Source organism: Mustela lutreola, chromosome 14, assembly GCF_030435805.1.
Source record: "Mustela lutreola isolate mMusLut2 chromosome 14, mMusLut2.pri, whole genome shotgun sequence".
Taxonomy (NCBI): domain Eukaryota; kingdom Metazoa; phylum Chordata; class Mammalia; order Carnivora; family Mustelidae; genus Mustela; species Mustela lutreola.
Window position 1 is genome coordinate 68,940,376 of NC_081303.1, and position 18,610 is coordinate 68,958,985.

General features: G+C 42.8%; 1 protein-coding gene across 2 annotated transcripts; it reads right to left on the reverse strand.

Annotated features, from left to right (window-relative positions):
* Positions 1 to 3,451: 3,451 nt before the first annotated feature.
* On the reverse strand, positions 3,452 to 10,455 carry RGS4 (regulator of G protein signaling 4). Of its 2 annotated transcripts, XM_059146270.1 has the most exons (5): positions 10,286 to 10,449; positions 7,294 to 7,398; positions 6,925 to 6,986; positions 6,182 to 6,348; positions 3,452 to 5,756 (listed from the first exon to the last, which is right to left on the reverse strand). In XM_059146270.1, exons 1-5 carry the CDS (start codon positions 10,327 to 10,329, stop codon positions 5,517 to 5,519), a joined length of 618 nt encoding a protein of 205 aa, XP_059002253.1. In that variant the 5' UTR covers positions 10,330 to 10,449; the 3' UTR covers positions 3,452 to 5,516. The 2 variants fall into 2 exon arrangements, with proteins under 2 accessions (XP_059002253.1, XP_059002254.1); XM_059146271.1 differs by lacking the exon at positions 6,182 to 6,348 and having other exon boundaries at positions 5,545 to 5,756; positions 10,286 to 10,455.
* Positions 10,456 to 18,610: the final 8,155 nt, after the last annotated feature.

The window sequence follows — 18,610 nt, forward strand, 5'->3', positions numbered from 1 at the left end:
CTTTTTGATTTTTCTTTCTACTTTCCTCCCTCTATCATCTCATTTCTAATTCTGAACATCTAAGCATTATTAACTTGGAGTGCTGGGACACAGCCTGGCACATCACAGGTCATGGAGTCTCTACAAAGTCAAGTTTTGTTTGCAAATTGTTATAATGTAAAGGAGTCCCCTCATCCATACCCTTGTGCCTGCCCTCACACAATAAACTGACAACCACATATTTGAATGAAGAACATAATCTCTGCATTTCTCAGGTTAAGAAATGTTCTGCTGCAGTAACAAACAGTCTTGTAAACAGATGACTTAAATCAGCAATGACTTATTCCTCACTCAGTTGATATTCTGAAGTGAGTCAAGGGGTCCTTCATCTCACTGCTACACAATCTGAAACATATAATCTCCATGGCTGCCATGGAAGGAGAAGAGAAAGATGGAAATGCTTTTGACTCTATTCCTGACCATATAGGTTTGAAAGTGATTTTTTAAACTTTTATTTTTAAATTTCTATTTATTTTTTAATTTCTATTTCTATTTCTATTATTTTTTTTAATTTCCAGAATTCATTGTTTATGTACCACACCCAGTGCTCCATGCAATATGTGCCTTCCATAATACCAACCACCAGGCTTACCCAACCTCCCCACCTCTGCCCCTCCAAAACCCTCAGACTGTTTTTCAGAGTCCATTGTCTCTCATTGATCATCTCCCCCTCCAGTTTCCAACTCCCTTCTCCTCTCCATCTCCCCATGTCCTCTGTGTTATTTTTTATGCTCCACAAATAATCAAAACCATATGATAAATAGACTCTCTCTGCTTGACTTATTTCACTCAGCATAATCTCTTCCAGTCCCGCCCATGTTGATACAAAAGTTGGGTATTAAAAAAAAAAAAATTGTGTATTCATCCTTTCTGATGGAGGCATAATACTCTATAGTATATATGGATCATATATTCCTTATACATTTGTCCATTGAAGGGCATCTTGGTTCTTTCCACAGTTTGGCGACTGTGGTCATTGCTTCTATGAACATTGGGGTACAGATGGCCCTTCTTTTCACTACATCTGTATCTTTAGGGTAAATACCCAGTAGTGCAATTGCAGGGTCATAGAGAAGCTCTATTTTTAATTCCTTAAGGAATCTCCACACTGTTTTTTAAAGTGATTTTCTGCTCTCCATCTGTTTGTGTGTGGGTACTTGGTAAATGCTCAAGTCTCTGCCATCCTCTGAGAAGGGATGACTCAGTTCAAATCCCAGCTTTGCTTGATGCAGCTTGACCTTGACAAGGTCTTTCTTAACTTCTCTGTACCTCAGTTTCCTCACTTATAAAAATCAGGAGATGTTTTGCAGAGGCCATGCCCATGACTGGCATCTGTATCTCAGGGTTGGTATGAGAATTAAATTTATTTCTTATATGCAGTGCTTAGGATAATATCTGACATATAACAAGCAATAATAAGTGTTTTTCAAAACATGGTCCTTGATCACAGTCAGAAAGAGTTTGCACATATGTGTTATTTATTTCATGGCTGACCATCAAGAAGAAAGGATGGGCGGGGTGCCTGGGTGGCTCAGTGGGTTAAGCTGCTGCCTTCGGCTCAGGTCATGATCTCAGGGTCCTGGGATCGAGTCCCGCATCGGGCTCTCTGCTCAGCAGGGAGCCTGCTTCCTCCTCTCTCTCTCTGCCTGCCTCTCTGCCTACTTGTAATCTCTCTGTCAAATAAATAAATAAAATCTTAAAAAAAAAAAAAGAAGAAGAAGAAGAAAGGATGGGCAAGGTGGAGATTGGAGACAAGCATACTGCTCAGAGTCACTAATAGCAGTGACTTGAATTCCTCTGTCCATACTTGGAAGATGGTACTATATAAAAGCGGCAGCGATCACACATTCGCAGGTAGTCTGGCACACCCTCATGGGAGAGGGGAAGGACAGCCCTGTGTGTTCTGCGGGGGAAAGGGGGTTGTAAAACTTCCTTTTAAATATTTTTGATGAATTTGGATTGCTTTGTGTATTTTTCTCATCGAATGGTCCCTAATTTTCTTCAGGTCCCTGAAAGGATCTTTTCCACAAAATAGTTTGAAATCTGTGGTTCTTAATACCCTGTAAGCTGACTCTTGCAATGAGAAAGGTAGAATTCAGGAAATGGGTATCTCATGGCTTAACAGACCTTGTACCCATGACTATGAATGGGAATATTCTTTTTTTTAAGTTTTTTAATTTTTTTATAAACATATAATGTATTATTAGCCCCAGGGGTACAGGTCTGTGAATCACCAGGTTTACACACTTCACAGCACTCACCATAGCACACACCCTCCCCAATGTCCATAACCGCACCACCCTCTCCCGACCCCCTCCCCTCAGCAACCCTCAGTTTGTTTTGTGAGATTAAGAGCCTCTTATGGTTTGTCTCCCTCCCAATCTCATCTTGTTTCACTTATTCTTTTCTTACTCCCCAAACCTCCCACTTTGCATCTCCACTTCCTCATATCAGGGAGATAATATGATAGTTGTCCTTCTCAGATTGACTTATTTCGCTAAGCATTATACCCTCTAGTTCCATCCACGTCATTGCAAATGGCTTCATTTCATTTCTTTTGATGGCTGCATAGTATTCCATTGTGTGTGTGTATACATACACACACATATACATATATATACATACACATACATACACATATATATACATATCTATGAGTATATATGTGTGTATATATATATGTGTGTATATATATATGTGTATGTATATATATACCACATCTTCTTTATCCATGAATGGGAATATTCTATACCCCTTTTATAGGGGACAGAATCTGTAAGGGGCAGGGGAGAAGGATTTTAAGCAGTTTGGGCAGGAATCTGTCCCTCAGGTATCTATAGGTCCTGTCCATCTTCTGAGTCTCCTCTGTTTCTGCCTTCTCTATCGGACAGATACTTGGAAGTAAGAGAAGGATAACTCTGAAAGGCGAATTCTCTTCCAACCATTCTTAGTCTCAACTGAGGACCTACAAGTTCATCACCACGTCTACCGAGCAAAGTCTCTGGAGCCAAGTCTGCCTCGACTCTGTGATGAGAGGGAGTCAGAGCAGTGGCAGGAACAGAATATACGACATTTGTTTTCTTCTTCCTTCTCCAGATTCGGCATGGGAGATCGGAGACTGGACATGAGCCATATTCTGTCATTACCCTACACACTGCTGTTTCTCATCACACATTTTGTGGACCATTAATGTGTTTACAAGCAGAGAGTTTCATATGAAGCATTTATTTACCCTTATTATTAAGATGCATGTGTTTCACTGGAAGCATCAGCTTTGAGGCCTTTCAAGCACATGATAAAAGCAGGCATGCAAAGGGAAGGAGTATTCTGCCCACAGATCATGAGCAGGTAAGCTCAGCATGTCAGAGTCATAAAATAAGGGGAAAATACAATTGAAAAACACACTGGAAAATTGTATTACATAAAATAATTTACTTCTCATTCGGAATAACCTTCCGGACCTCTTTGTAAGACAGCAGCTCATGAGCACAGGTACAATCTGAAAGTCGTGACAATTATAATAGGGCAAGGTCAATAGAGTTACAAGTTTCAATCCTGGAGTCAACTAGAGACGAAACTGTCGAACCAGGTATAATAAAAAGGACATTGAGGAAGAACTGGGAATATGGAGTAAGACTGCCAGAGAGACAAGAAGGGCACAACAGAGAAAACCTACATCTTTAATACAACGATATTTGTATAGATACACTCTGGTGTTTTCATTCTGCAACCCAGTCTGTTGGCTTAAAAGCCACAAGGTGCTCACGCATGTAATTTATGCTGAAGAAATCGGTGCAATTGGCATGCGTGAGTGTGTGTGTGTATGTGCGCACTTCAAAGGCTGTAGTTTTAGAAGAATGAGAAGAAAATTACTTCCTGGCCATTCATTAATAATTCAGGTGATATCCTGCACCTCCATTTATAAAACAATACAATAATAAAAACATTGTAGAAAACAACATCATAAATAACATAAATGAGAAATTTTCAAGTGTTTCATGTGCCTTGAAAAGTTCCAAACAGTAGTCAGTAGTTCTAACAATTGGTATCTTATTTTTCTGTTCTTTTTTTTTTTTTTTTTCCTTCTTTCCTCTCTCATTTAGTCTCAGAGCCTGGAAAGAGATATGTGCAGCCCTGATGTCTGGTGTGGAATGAACAAGCTCCTACTTTCAAAAGAGAAACTTGTGAGGGCTTTTCAGTTTGTAAAAACACGTTTGTCCTTTATAAAATACAATCCTTCCCACCCTGCTGGTTCGTAAGGGGAGGTATATAGCCTGGAGCCATTATAGGGAAACAACCAACCAAACCCGCAGTGAGGTAAGGAGCCTCAACTGATGGCTGAAGTCCTCGGGAAAAAACAAAATGAGGAGAGCACCTTGATCAGGAGAAGAGAAAAGAGGAGAGGATAAGACTATTAACTTTGAAGTTCGATGCCTTCACTCAGCCAGCATCTTACAACAGGTAGAGCTGGCGGGGCCCTACCTCCCTGTCTTCATTCAGCTCAAACATCTTCTCTCCTGACTCCCGTACCAGCCCGGCTGCTGATAACCACATACCAAGCACTCGGGCAGAGAAGGGGAGGCCAGCAGCTTCAGGACTGAAAAGTGCCAACAGTAATAACCAGCTCAAGACAGAACTGTGTCAGCCAGGCATAAGATTCTTTATGATATTGGCTCTTTAGAATACTGTTCAACGTCGAGGCTGTCAGTGGTTGAACTATGCATGGAGTCCCTCGAATGCGTCTCCAACAAGACCTGTGGAGTTTACAGAATCAACTTTCCACAGATTAGCCTTTTTGTCTTGGCCTGCACGGCAACTGGTTCTATTTTCCTGTTTGATTGCAGGATGAAAGACCAGGGATCAGTACATGCATGTAGGTATGTACACACACTCCAGTGATGAGCACCTAGGGTCTTTCCTATCTATTCTTGCAGAAATATATATGTATATATACATATAGACACGTATACATAGAATGTGTACCTATGTGTGTGTGTAAATAGATGTATACATATGTATACATGTATACATCTATTTACACACACACATAGGTACACATAATAGATCAACCATATCTTAACATCTAGAGTTGCAGAAAGTGCCAACAGAATACATGTGCTTGTGGATGTCACATGAAATGTACCAACCAACCAACCTGAGGTCAGGCCACTGGGAGAAGAGACCTGCAACAGTCTTTGGAAAGCTGCCCCTCCAAAACCATTCTTTGGATACTTGCTCACGTGGCACCCTAAAGGAATTCTGGGAAAGCTGGACTGGAAGGAGGTCCTGCCCTGATGGAAACCAAACACCAAAACTCGATCTACTTCTTACACAGGAGAGACTCACACATGGCAGGCAGCATGAACACTAAGCTACAATGTGAATAAAGCCCTGGAGCTTAATACAGATCGATATTTGGCCTCAGGTTTTCCAGGCATAGAGTCTTAACATCTCAGGCCTCCAGCACCCTGTGAGAATCAGGCGCACTGGGGGACCAGGGAAGGACAGTCTGCAGAATTCTTGGCTCCTTTCTGCTTCTCTGACCCAGCGCTGGAAGAGTTGGCCAGGTCAAGATAGAATCGAGACTTGAGGAAGCGGCGGTATGAATCCTTTTCCATCAGGTTGAAAATCCTCTTCTGCGCCTCATCAAAGCAGGTTATCGTGGGCTCTAGCATGTTCCGGCTTGTCTCCTCCCTGGTGCAGGAATCCAGGTTTACCTGCAGGGCAAAGGCCAAGATGTATTAGATACACTGCCCCCTTGAGCATGGGAGGCCACGTGCTTGGTGGGGAGTAATCTGTGTGCGCCCTCCCTACCCCAGAAATGAAAAGAACAGTTAGCTCAACCCTGGTTCATGCGAGAGAGTGTAAAAAGCTCACCTGCCTCTAGGTGGGCAAGGCAATATATTTGTTCTTTCTCACAAACGGAAAGATTTATCAGATAACTCATTAAGGGAGATCATCTAAGGCATCTGGATGGAAGAGTTTCTTAACTGATTGATTTGGGATTATAGAGATTATAATGACCTCCTCCATTATCAGATTTTTTTCCTTTAACTTAGGTGATCTGAAGATCCACACCACTGAAGCCCACTTGCAGGAAATTTCACTAAGATCCAGAGAGTTCTCTGCCATGAAGACCTACCTCCTTGGTTGCCTGGACTGAGATGAATTCATTATAGATCTTTTTGGCCTTGGGACTTAGTTTAGAGGGCGATTTGATTTTCTTGTACTCTTCGCAGCTAATCCAGAAGTCGATGTTCTCCTCACTGTATTCAGACTTCAAGAAAGCTTTGAAAGCTGCCAGCCCACCTGTGATGGAAGAGAAAGATCCACCATAATCATCACACTAGCAGGCCTCTTGGGACAGTGTATTTCAGAGAAAGCCAAGGTGCTTGAGAGAATAAAGCATGGGGTCAAACAACCACTTTCTCTCCACTTTATGGGGGCCATTGGGGGTCAGGTGGCCCTAATCTGTTTGACATCTATTGGAGCCCAGTTATAACTAGTGCTTCTTGCTCAAGGTTTGAAGTCTTAATGTTTCTGAAACACCCATGCAGCCACCAATTGCCAAAGTAAGTTTGAGAAAGAGAAACTAAAGCTGATTCCATAAGAAGTCTCCATATTTGGAACTTTTTCCGTCTACCTTCTCCCCATGTGGTGAGAGAGATGGTTTTCCACATGGTTTCTGTATGAACACCCCATTGTCTGTCACAAAGCTCGAGGGCATGGTAAAATTTCAAGCAGACTGGTTCTCCTGAGTCTGGAAGTCAGAAGAAACCCAATTGTGTCTGCATTTCCTATTAGATCAAATATAGTATGAGATAATTTGTCTATCTAGAGAGCTTTTGTCCTCATCCTAGTGGGGAAGAAAGCCGTCAGACTTACATTCATGGCTGATCAGGTTTTCCAGTGATTCGGCCCATTTTTTGACTTCCTCTTGGCTCACCCTAGAGACATTATAGAGAGAAAGAGTAACTTGAATGCCATGATACAAATTTAGGGCAAGAAATTTAAGTCCTGAAAACATGCAGATATTTTCTGTCCCATCCCTGTGATGAGACCTGTTGTTGATTAAGGCAGTCTTTCCATTAATGCACGGACATTTCACATGAAAGTGCTGTCTTCATGAAAATGGATGCCACCTTGATCCACATCTAGTTTAACTAAGAACACAACTTCCTTTTTTCCTCATAGAACATCCTGACATTAAATAGTTAATACTCATTGGGTCTCCACAGAGGCCTTTTCTCTTACCTCTGACAAACCACCACTTTGTCCTTCTTGCTGTGGGAAGAATTATGTTCACAGGAATCTGACTTCTGCAGCAGGAAACCTAGACGATGCTTCATATCTTTTGCACTGCGCAGAAGAAGAAAAAGAATAATGCTAATTAGGTTTTTAAAAAGATACCTTAGTGGCAGAGCTCAAAGAGTCCACTACTAGTAAAGGAGTAGGGGCAGTTTATTCGGGAAATGGGAGCTGAAGTCGGCGTGAACTGTCAGGAAAAGGAGATCCTACTGCTGTGTCTGCCTCCGACTCACTAGGAAACAACAGCCCAGCCTGCTCTGTCTGCAACAGAATTCAGACCCTCAGTCGGCTGCAGGAGCCTCTTCTGTAAACCGGTCATTTTGACCGATGGAACGCTTTGGTGTTCTTAACAGAAACACGGTGAAAACGTGACTGCTCTTTGGGTAATTTATGGGAAGGGGAGAGCAAGCAGTTAACTGCGGAACAAGGTGCCTTCCTGCCGCACGCCACCTTCTGGACAGTGGTTCCCGTTTCCACCTGCCTCCTTGCTAGCAGAGGGACCTACAGAGGCACCATCACCTGGGAAAGGGCTGTTCGGTCCCAGCCTCACATGAAGTGGTGCCAAGAGATTCACGTTATTTACGGATATTTACGGAGAGAGAGAAGTGGAGGGGGTGGTAAATGCCACTGTTCTCGCCAACATCGGAGCAACTTCAAGCTTGCTGCTAGAGAAATCTCTCGCTGCTGCTGCTGCTGCTGCTGCTGCTGCTTTTACTACTTTCCTGTAGAATATCTACACATTAAGAGCATTTACACTATAAAGGGCATCCAAGCCTTAAAAACAACAGAGAAGCAGGCAAGAGTCACCACTGCAGCTAGTGACTTTAATCAAAGCAGAGCTTCCAGCTTATTGCACTGTTTAACAGGTAGCTGGGGGGCAGCGGAGCCGTGACTTCCTCAGAAAGAAGGACCTTTTAATACGTTTTTAAGCTCAACTGTCTCTTTGTTAATGACTCTTTTGTTTGTATCTCTTTTATTATAAAAGCCAAGAAGTAGTTTTAAAAGAGCAATGTCACTTTAGAAGAAATGAATGACTAGACTTTTCCTCCTGAGAAGGAGAAAAATAAAGTCACAAGGATAAAAAGACATTTTAGGACGGCTCCTGTTATATCGGTGGCCTATCAATGCGCCTTTCTCCAGCAAGCTTGAATTCCATTATGTTCCTGGATTGCCCCTAATATGAATGGTATTTTCTCTTCCTCACAAGACTGATTCCCTCCCCCCACCCAGCTTCTCCGACTGGTCAGGGGATGCAAAACCCTCCTTAATGAGAGCAAGATATAATCATGAAGGCTCGAGTGATTCTAAGATACATATATATCGTGATTCTGTCAAAATATAAGTCACTTCACATTTCCATGTGCTGGGTCAGGCCGAGATCTGAGTTATTGACCAATGCAAGTCATTGCATAAAGAGCTGGAAGTATGCTTTAGCAAGGATGTTACATTTGTCCTAATAATGCATTGCAACCATAAAATAAAAACCAGCAAGACTTCAGAGGTGAGTCAGGAAGCTAGATTTGATGTGCACTTGGCCATGTACTGCCTATGTGACCTTGAGCAGTTCATGCCCTTCTGCAGTGATGTTAGTGGGTTGAAGTGTTGGAATAGTTGATTGGAAGTTGACCAGTGAGGAGATGGAAGAGTCATTGACCTTGTTGCTATACAGGTTACCTCCCCAGCTTAGCTTCTCAGCTCCTTGGACAGACTAGTGCAACCTTTCATCTCTCTCCCTAAATACTTACCAGGGCATAACTCTTTCCTGACACTCCTGTATTTTGTGTGGTTGGTTTTACATAGGAGTTAACTGAAGCTTGGAATAATTTTCTCCCTTCATCTCAGGATAGTAATGGAGCAGTCAGTGGAACTTACTCCATACATATTCCCAGCCATACCCTCCTGCTTCATTTTAAAGCAGCCAAGAAAGTGCATTTAATAAAGAATATTGTTTCACACTCCTGAATGACAGAATATTTGAAAGGTATACTTCTAAGAAGTGCACAGGAGACTTGCTTTCTGGGATATTTCTACAGTCAGATTTAAGGTAATTTTTATTTGCAGGGAAGCAAGGGTGTAGTATACATACAGACTGACTTTGTGCCTTTAACTGTAAGAATAAATAATACCATATGCACTAGTCTTATCTTTTTCTTCAGCTGGCTAATATGTAAACAGTCTCCGAAAGCATTTATATATATATATATATATATATATATATATATATATAATTTTTTTTTTAAATTAAGCCAAAGGCATATGAGGAGCTATGGAGTAGTTTTACCTTTTTTTAAATCAAGAGACAATACATCAACAAAGCAATATCTGCAGGATGAGATCGTCTATAGAACGCTTAACTGAATTGTTAGGATCAATACTTCTCAACCATCACTCGCATAAGGCATTTCAGGAACTGGGGGAAAGGGCAATAAGAAAAGGGAGGGTCTAATATTGGAACTCATACTGTATTGCCACACTTGCTTATAAGGACATAAACAGTAGAAGATACTGCAGCACCACACAGAAAACACAGTGTCTGTGATGTAGTCTAACCTCATATGGGCTATCTTCCCCTAAACCACCCCGTTGGAAAGCTCAGAGACACGATTCCACACACCCCAGGGATGCCATCACAGACCACTGCATTTGGTCCGAAAACTCGTATCAATTCTTCATTCGAACTAGCTCGGTGAGAAGATCAGAACAGCCCTCAAAACCGAAGTCATACAAAACAACACATAAGTGCCAGCATTCAGAGGGGCACACTTCTCCAGTGACAATTTTGAGCTGATCTTGGAGGAAAGCTAGCAAGTTGAGCTCCCCCACCCCCAGACCACACTGTTTCTAATTCCAAAGAACTAGGTCAGTAAGGAGTATAGGTAAGTAACTAAGAAAGTCAATCAGAAAGTTCAACGTGGTGAGTGGCTGAAAATAATCTTACCTCCTCAGGCAAGAAGCCGGCAGACCTGCAAGTCCTTTGCACATCTTGTTCGGTGTGGGATTCGCAAGCTGGGGAGGAAATGCGGCAAGAAGAGCTGTGGCTTGGGTTTTGAGCGCCCTTGGCCTTTCCCCGGGAGAAGGTGCTGTCAGACTCCCGAGCCTGCAGGGGTCCCTTTTATAGCCCAGCGGCGGCCTCTCAGCCAATCAGACGGCAGCCCTGAAACCACCGCCCCGCAGCCGTCTGGCCAATCAGACGGCAGCTCTGAAACCGCCGCACCGCCCCCCCGCCCCCCGCGCCCGTGCGGCGAGAGTTACGCGGGGAGGCACTGACGCATCACCCAGCAAAGTGAACAGCCGGAGACCAGCCTCTTGCGAAGCGGGCGAACAAAAAAGAAAAATGTGTTCCCTGTCTCTGCCGATGTCGGTCTGGGGCTTTGAATTTCTGGAAAAGGCGAGGGGGAGGGGAGAGAGTTTCAAACGTTAGGAAACATCGCTTTTATTCGTTCTTCTTGTAAAAACAGTGTCCAGGCAGGTTGCCTCTTGGAAGGAAAGGCGCCCGCGGGAGTTCGTGGGCTCGTTTTGGGACTGAATCTCAAGGCGCTTCCTTTTTTGCATTAGAAATAGCCTATCCCACGTGGTCCAAGATCTCATCCTCACTATTTCCAGAGGAGATTTGGCAGGACGGCGGTTTCCAGGTCTCGATTTGCAGAAGTTGCCTTTTGGGTTGTCACATTCTCGCAGGGGCGCGGAGAGGCATGGCTAGAGAGCAGAAGGTTACATGCCTGGCGGCACAGAAAATTAGCCTGGGGACAGTGGATTAGCCACATCTGTAATCAGCCCGACTGTGGAATACTTTTCTGGAAATCTTACTGAGAGCAGGATTCAGCCCAACACTAACCATATACATGTACATGCCTCCTGCCAAAAAGCTGCAACACAGTCCTGGAGAACCAGAGGAAGGAGTAAATGAACAAGTACAAAGACACTTTCTTATCCGCTAATGGACTTAGTATCTTATTAAGTCTTATAGGATTCAGGTCTTCAAACTGGTACATGACAATATTGAAGAGAGACAGAGACAGACACAAAAAAAGGAGGAGGAGGTGGGGCAGGAGGAGGAGGTAGGAAGGGGAGGAGGAAGAGGAGAAAAAGAAGAAAATAGGCAATTGGCATCTGTATTACCAGGCTTCAGAGTGAACATCTGAGCACCTGGTTAGTATCTTTTGCACACAGCATGACAGACTGAATGCCTGGAAGAACCATGCAGGCGTTTCCTTCTCGTAGTCGTGGCTCCAGTGCCCACACCAGAGTGACAGAGGGGTCCCGCCCCTGCAGGAAAGCTATGCATGATAGGTGGGAATGAATTGCCATGTCAGATGCAAACAGCTCTCCTTTTTTAAGTAGATAGGCTCCTGATCACCAGATATAGTGACTGTACTTTACATATGAGAAGCAGGGGCATCAAATGGTTTAGAGGGAAAAGACAAAAATAGATGGGTTCCAGGGAGATGCAAAGGTACCCTAGAATATAGAGAAGGAAGTGACAAAGAGCAATGTGTCTACCTTACAGATGACCCTAGACATCCCACACTGCCCACTCCATTACCCCAGTCCATGGCCCTCAGAGCAGGGAGGTGGCAGAGGAAAAAGAAAATGATGGCATGGCCATAATTTCTAGAAGATGTATTTAAATTATAGGAAAAATTCTCTGGCTTTCTCCAAGTTAGATAGGAAAAAAATTAGATTTACTACAGACAACTTTTCCTTAAGGTTTAACATGGAACAGATACATTGTGTGTGTGTGTGTGTGTGTGTGAGAGAGAGAGAGAGAGAGAGAGAGAGAGAGAAGTGGACAGTTGTCCTTGGTTGTGTTGGAGAAGGAGACACAGTGCAATGCAAAATGGCAGAGGCCATCAGACCAAGGAATCTAGGGAGATGGACTAGTCAGAATTGGCATTAAAGAATAGAGAATAACTAAAATCAAAAAACCAGGGCCTTCTTTATTTACGTAGGCACCCAAGACAGTGATCATTCAAATAATTTGATTTTAGGAACATGAATGAAGACCTTGAACCTGGGTCAAAGAGGTGCGTGACTGGTCATAAGTTAAATACAAATAGTGCCAATAGGTAAGCTAGATGGGATTCAAGGTAATCTAGGCTAACTCCTTCATTTTACCAAAAAGGTAAATGAGAAGAAAAGTGATTTGCCAAGATCTCGGCTTTTTACTGATAGAACTGGTTTCCTGAAGCTAGGTGGTGTGGATGGATTTTCTACTGGCTATAGTATATATCAAATGAGATAAACTATGTAAACAGAGATATTGGTAAACTGTAAAGTGCTAGGCAAATATTGTTTATTGTTAGATTATATACAGCAGATAACAAAATGCAATATTAATTTCAGGTATTTCCATCAAGGAAATTCTGTCTGATTTTCTCTTGGTACCTGACAGCAAGGAACCACATTGCTCTGGTTCTCTATTAAATCCAGGTCTTTTCATCTGTCAAGGTATTTCATATTATTTCACTTCTTTAACTGTAATTTCTTAATTTCTTAAGAGTTTTAATATTTCAAAGGATGTTTGGGAAAGCTTTATATAAGTTAACTTATTTTACACTGTGGGACTGGATTATGTTTGAGGAGGCAAAGACGGGTACATCATGATACCTTGACAATTTTCCGCCCTCTTTCTCTGACATGCACAAAGCCTTTTGTTCTGTTATTCTGTGATTTGTCATTACTGAATGATTCTCGTGAGGTGGAACAGCTCCATTCTCAAAAGACCTACTTTTTATTTATTCGTTGATTTAAGACCTGTCTTTTGAGCACCTACTCTGTGACAGGTTCTGTCTGAAGAACCACAAGCAGGCAAGTCCCCACCCAAGCAGAATTTCCACCCAGGTAGAAGGAGTCAGCAAATAAACATGTAATTCCAGATTTTAACCCATGCCATGAAGAAAATAAGCAAGCGATGTCACAGAAAGAAACCGACTGGCAAGGGGCTCATTTAGCCAACGTGCTCAGAAAGGCCACTTTGAAGAGGTGGGATCTGGAGTGAGAGCTTTCATGGTGAAAAAAGGCCTACCGTGGTCCCATTTTACAGATTAGACATGGAGGGTTTGAGTAACTTACCTGAGGTTTATATATCTACAAGGTGGTGGTGACAGGAGGTCAACTCAGACAGTCCAGGGTGTCTACTATTATCCTCTATGCTACCACGGCCATGAAGGATGAAAGTGTACCATTTAGAGACCACAGAGATGTTGCATGTGACCATGGCTCTGGGGCAGAGGGAGAGAGAAATGAAGCTAGATGGGCACTCTGAGACCCGAAGGGGGTTTCCGGTCACAATGAAGACCAGATTTCATCCTGTAGTTGGGGGGCTAGGTGAGGTATTCAAGTAGATCACAATAGTGCTCTAGAAGTAGAACTTGGGAAGCAGTGTTTGGGAGGGAGAGAGTGGCAGAAAGTTTGAAGTCTATCCCAGTAGTCCAGGTGAAAGAAGATAATGGTAAAAAACACTGCGGGCCAAGGATGGTGAGCATCAAAGGCGGGTTATACGTGGAAAAGCGCTCCTTAAACTGTGAATGCTTAGCATCTGGAAGGCATTGTGGGCCCAAGCTCTGTAAACTGCTTCCTACTGAGGGACATCAAACCACACTGGATGTGAGCTGTGTGCGGTCCCCAGGTAAGTTTCTAATTTCCCCACCCTTAGCTCAGGGAGAACAAGAGAAAACATTGCTCAAGCTCTTCTGAGATCTGAAACAAGAAGAGAAGCTTTTGTGGCAGGCACAGGATTCTTCTCCTCAGTATTAAGAAGGGGACCCTGTGAGGGCAGGATAGAGACCAAGGCTCAGCCTTAGTCAACATTCATACCATCTCAGATCACCATTTCCTCTCAGCTGTTAGAACCATGCCCTGCCCCCCCTTAATAGTTGACTACAATGGCCGGGATGTCAGAGACAGAGTTCAAGTTATTGATTTAAGGCCAAAAAGCAAACATAACCAGCTGGAGAGTGCTGTACACCAGGGAGATGGACAGGCACTTCCCCGGTGTCTCCCTTTTGGGAAAGGTGTCTTAACTCTCTGCATCAAGCTTGGTGGTCACATGCAGGAAATCAGAGCCCTTCACCCTGACACTAGACTAAAACCAGGTGAGATATGGCTTGATTTCCCTTGGATGGTGTCACACTTAATGAGCTGAGGGAAACATCTTTCTTTCCTAAGAAGTAAGGGAAGAACCAAAATATCCTTATCCCAAAGATTTCATCTTTCTTATGCAGAGCTTAGCCCAAGATAGAAACAGGAGTTTCATAAGACTTCATTTAAAATGTGTAAATGGAAAGAGATGACATGGTATCCTGGAATGTGCTTGAACTTCGCCGTCAAGCTGACTTGGATTCTAATAATAGCTCTTCCCCATGCTGGCTGGGTGGTCCTGCAAGCTAGGGTAAACGTTCTGAATTTCAGCTTCTTCTTGTGTCAAATGGGATAATACTATATGATCTGGTAGAGTTGCTCAGTAATATTTTTTGAATGAATATTGTTAGGATTATATGATACAATGTATGCAAAAGTTATCAGGAATACTTAGGCATCGTAACTATTATTATCAGAAATGTATTACACATTTTATATGAATTAGCATTGTGATCATCATTCATCTCTTTAAAAAAAAAAAAAAAAGCATGGGCTTCCACTTGCCTTCATATGAAAATGTCAAATTCCTGACATGACCCTCCAGGACTTTGATGCTTAGACCACAGCATACCTTTCATCCCTCCTTCCACTCTTTTCATCATATTCATCCCAGACTGTTGAGGATTCCCCACACATGTGTGTGTCTTCCCTACTCTGTGCCCAGGCTGACGCTGTGCCATCCACCTGGAATACTGACACAACTCCCTACCTGTCGAACCCTCTTCCCCTGCCCTCCATCCTAACCCATTGCTACCTCTTTTGTCCTCTGCCAGCACTGTGCTTGCACCCAACCTCTATCTAAATTCTCTTTAAATCTGTGTTACCTTTGTTTGTAATGTTTATGCAAACCTTTATGTTCAATGTCTTCTGCGGGTCTGAAAATGTGCTCACTCCGGAGACATTAATCTAACAAACAAAGGGACACTTGTGGCACGGTTAAGTGTCTGACTCTTGGTTTCAGCTCAAGTCTTAGTCTCATGGGTGGTGAGATTGAGCCCTGCAATGGGCTCTGTGCTCAGCATGGTGTCTGCCTCAGATTTTCTCTTCCCTCTGCCCCACCTCTACTCTCTTCTCTCTCTCTCTCAAATAAATAAATAAATAAATTTTTAAAAAATGTCTAGCAAATACATACAGATACCCTCTGTGTGCTCAGTGCCATGCTAGGCAGTACATACAAGACCAGACTCTGCACTTTACCATCCTACATTCTGGTGGGGAGGTGGAGAGCAAAAATCGAGTATATAGGCAAATAAATAAAGTAATTATGAATTGGGATAAATGTTGTCAAGGAGAAAAAGAAGACCTACACCAAAGGATGCCTTAAGAAATAACAGGGTAAGCAGTCCTACTTCATCTTAGATGAAGAAGCAAGAGTTCTCTAAGAAGGTAATATTTCAACTAGGACCTACAATACGGGAAGGAGCCTGTTATGCAAATAATGGTGGCATCCCAGGCAGAAGAAAGCAGATGTACAGGCCCTGAGGCCAGAAAAAGTCTGATGCATAGAAAAATGACAGGGGTTAGGATGTAGGGAGTAGAAAGAAGAACAGCAAGATAAGGTTAGGCTAGGATACATAGATAGGAATCTACGTAAGGGGCTTGAACTTTATTTCCCCTACAATGTGAGGAGGTGGCATGTGCATTTTATGACTCACATTTCCTGGATCTTAGACTGTTTTATGGTAAATAGAACCCGGACATCAAGAGGTTGTGTAGAAAACTGTAGAAATTGTCTAGAGAAGGAATGGTAGGGGTGTGCAACAGGCAGGAGGAGAAGACTCCATCCCAACACTGAAAAGCTTGCATTTTGGTGGTGGAGAAAGTCATTGAGCAATTAATTTTAGGAAAATATTAGACATTCACAAACAGGGACAATCATAGGTGCTTGGAGAGGAGAAGGGAAGAACATGAGGTGGTCATGGAGGTGGACTGAGTTACCTCACTATCTGAAAGGATAAGCATCATTATTCGTCCATTTCACACAGGAGGGACCTGAGCACACAGAAGCTAAGTAATGTGTTTCATGGTGTCACAGCTATGAAATCATTGAGCAAGATTGAAGCTTAAGCCACTTGTTTCCAGAGGCCATGCCCTTAACTCCTATGTGATACTGCCTCTCATACTGGTTGTGCTTCTCTGCCTGGCCATGAGCTACTAGAAGCCTCTCATCTCACGTGCTTGCTTGTTCCAATGACATTTTGCCTATATGCATTGTTTCTTTTCATCCAGGGAACCGGGGTGATGGGGTCAGCCTCTATCACACCAGTGAATTAAACTTCCCATGTCCACTTAAATTTAATGACTATTTATTTAAAATTATTTAATTAAGGTACAGCTGACATATAATATTAGTTGCAGGTGTGTAACATAGTGATTTGCAATTACATACATTGTGAAAGGCTCAGTATGATAAGTGCAGTGCCCATCTGTCACCATACAGTGTTATTACCATATTATTGATTATATTCCCCAGATGTAATTTACACCTCCGTGGCTTGCTTATTTCATAACTGGAAGTTTGTACTTCTCATTCCCCTTGGCTGTTTTGCCCTTCCTCCACCCAACCCTTTTCTCTGGCAACCACTGGTCTGATCTCTGTGTTTATGAGTCTGTTTGCTCATTGGTTTTGTTTTTCGGATTCTACAGATAAGTGAAATCATATGGTACTTGCCTTTCTCTCCCTGATTTAATGAATGCAATGACTTCAATCTTCACTCTTCAGTCACCCTGGTATAATTAACAAATCTAAGTGAAGGCAAGGTAAGAAAGAAGGAACAATTCTGGAAGTCTTGTGAATTCATGTAGTAGTTCCCAAGAGGATAAATTCCTCTGAGCATATGCCTTATTTCAAAAGTTTTTTTAAAATTTAGAATGTTTTCTGTATTTGTAATTAATCATTTGACTTGATAATTAAGGTGTAGAAAGTCATTATATCTGTTTCTAGAAAGGTCAAGTTTTAAGGAAACACTGCATCAAAATCCTAAAATGAGAACCCACCTGGGGTACCCCTCTCAAGTTTCATCCATTTCTGAGCTCAGTCTCCCCCCAGCTGAAGGTCCTCAGGGAAGCAGCTCTGTAATCTTGTAGGATTTCTGGCCGGGACGTATGTGTGAACAAGTAAACACACTTACTCATATCAAACCATGGAGACAGCTGCCCCTCATCTCGCAGGAAATAACAGTGATTGAAATAGTATCATTGCGCCAAGGTGTTGACCCAGAAATATGGAAGGGCTGTCCCACAATATAGAGTTCATGTGCCTTGATTGTTTTGGGGGAGTGTTGATGGGTTTTTGTTGAGCCATAAAATGGCCTCAGCCATTTCCTCTTAAAATAACCAATTTCTGTAACACTTCACAGTTTGCAAAGCACTTCTTCTACATTATCTCATTTGCCTTTCAGATCAAACTCCGTATGTCCAAAATTGAGATAATTTTGCCCTCCAAAAACCACTCTGTCTCCAGTGTTTATTCCCGTCAATCTACTCTGGTGGTGTTTTTACTCTGCTCTTCCTCTCCTGGCCTTATTAACCTGGTTCAGACCCCCTTGCATGTCCTCTGGAACAGATGACTTCATTGCTTTTTTTTTTCCCCCAATTTATTTGAGACAGAGAGAGAGAGAGCAAACAGGAAGGATGTCAGAGAGAGGGGGGGAAGCAGACTCTGCTGAGCAGGGAGCCCAGTTCGGGGCTTGATCCCAGGACCCTGAGATCAGGACCTGAGCTGAAGGCAGACGCTTCCCCGACTGAGCCACCCACCTTCGTTGCTTTCGTAACGTAAGAGTGCTCCTGCTTCAAACAAACTCCTTAGGCAGAACATCAAAAAGAGAGCAGAATTACATGAAGCAACTGGAAAGACAGAAGAGCTTTCTGCCCCATCAGGTCATCTTCCGAAATCCCTGAAGCTTCACTAGACCATAGTGTTGCCCATTTGTTCATTTGTTTATTTATTTATTTAGTCTACATCTGCTTTCATGTGCTGCTGGCAGGGTTGGGCAGTTGCAATACAGACTATCAGGGCTCACAAAGGCTAAAATATTTACTCTCTGGCCTTTCACAGAAAAAAACAAAGCAAAACAACAAAAACGAGAACAAAAACCCATGCTGGTCACTGGGCTACAATGTA

Bases quoted from the DNA above. Each gene is read 5' to 3' on its own strand.
- RGS4 (XM_059146270.1), bottom strand. From the start codon at position 10,329: ATGTGCAAAGGACTTGCAGGTCTGCCGGCTTCTTGCCTGAGGAG. The intron at 7,399-10,285 runs GTAAGATTATTT...TCTTCTGCGCAG, and splicing joins CCGGCTTCTTGCCTGAGGAG to TGCAAAAGATATGAAGCATC. The intron at 6,349-6,924 runs GTAAGTCTGACG...CTTCCATCACAG, and splicing joins AAACCTGATCAGCCATGAAT to GTGGGCTGGCAGCTTTCAAA.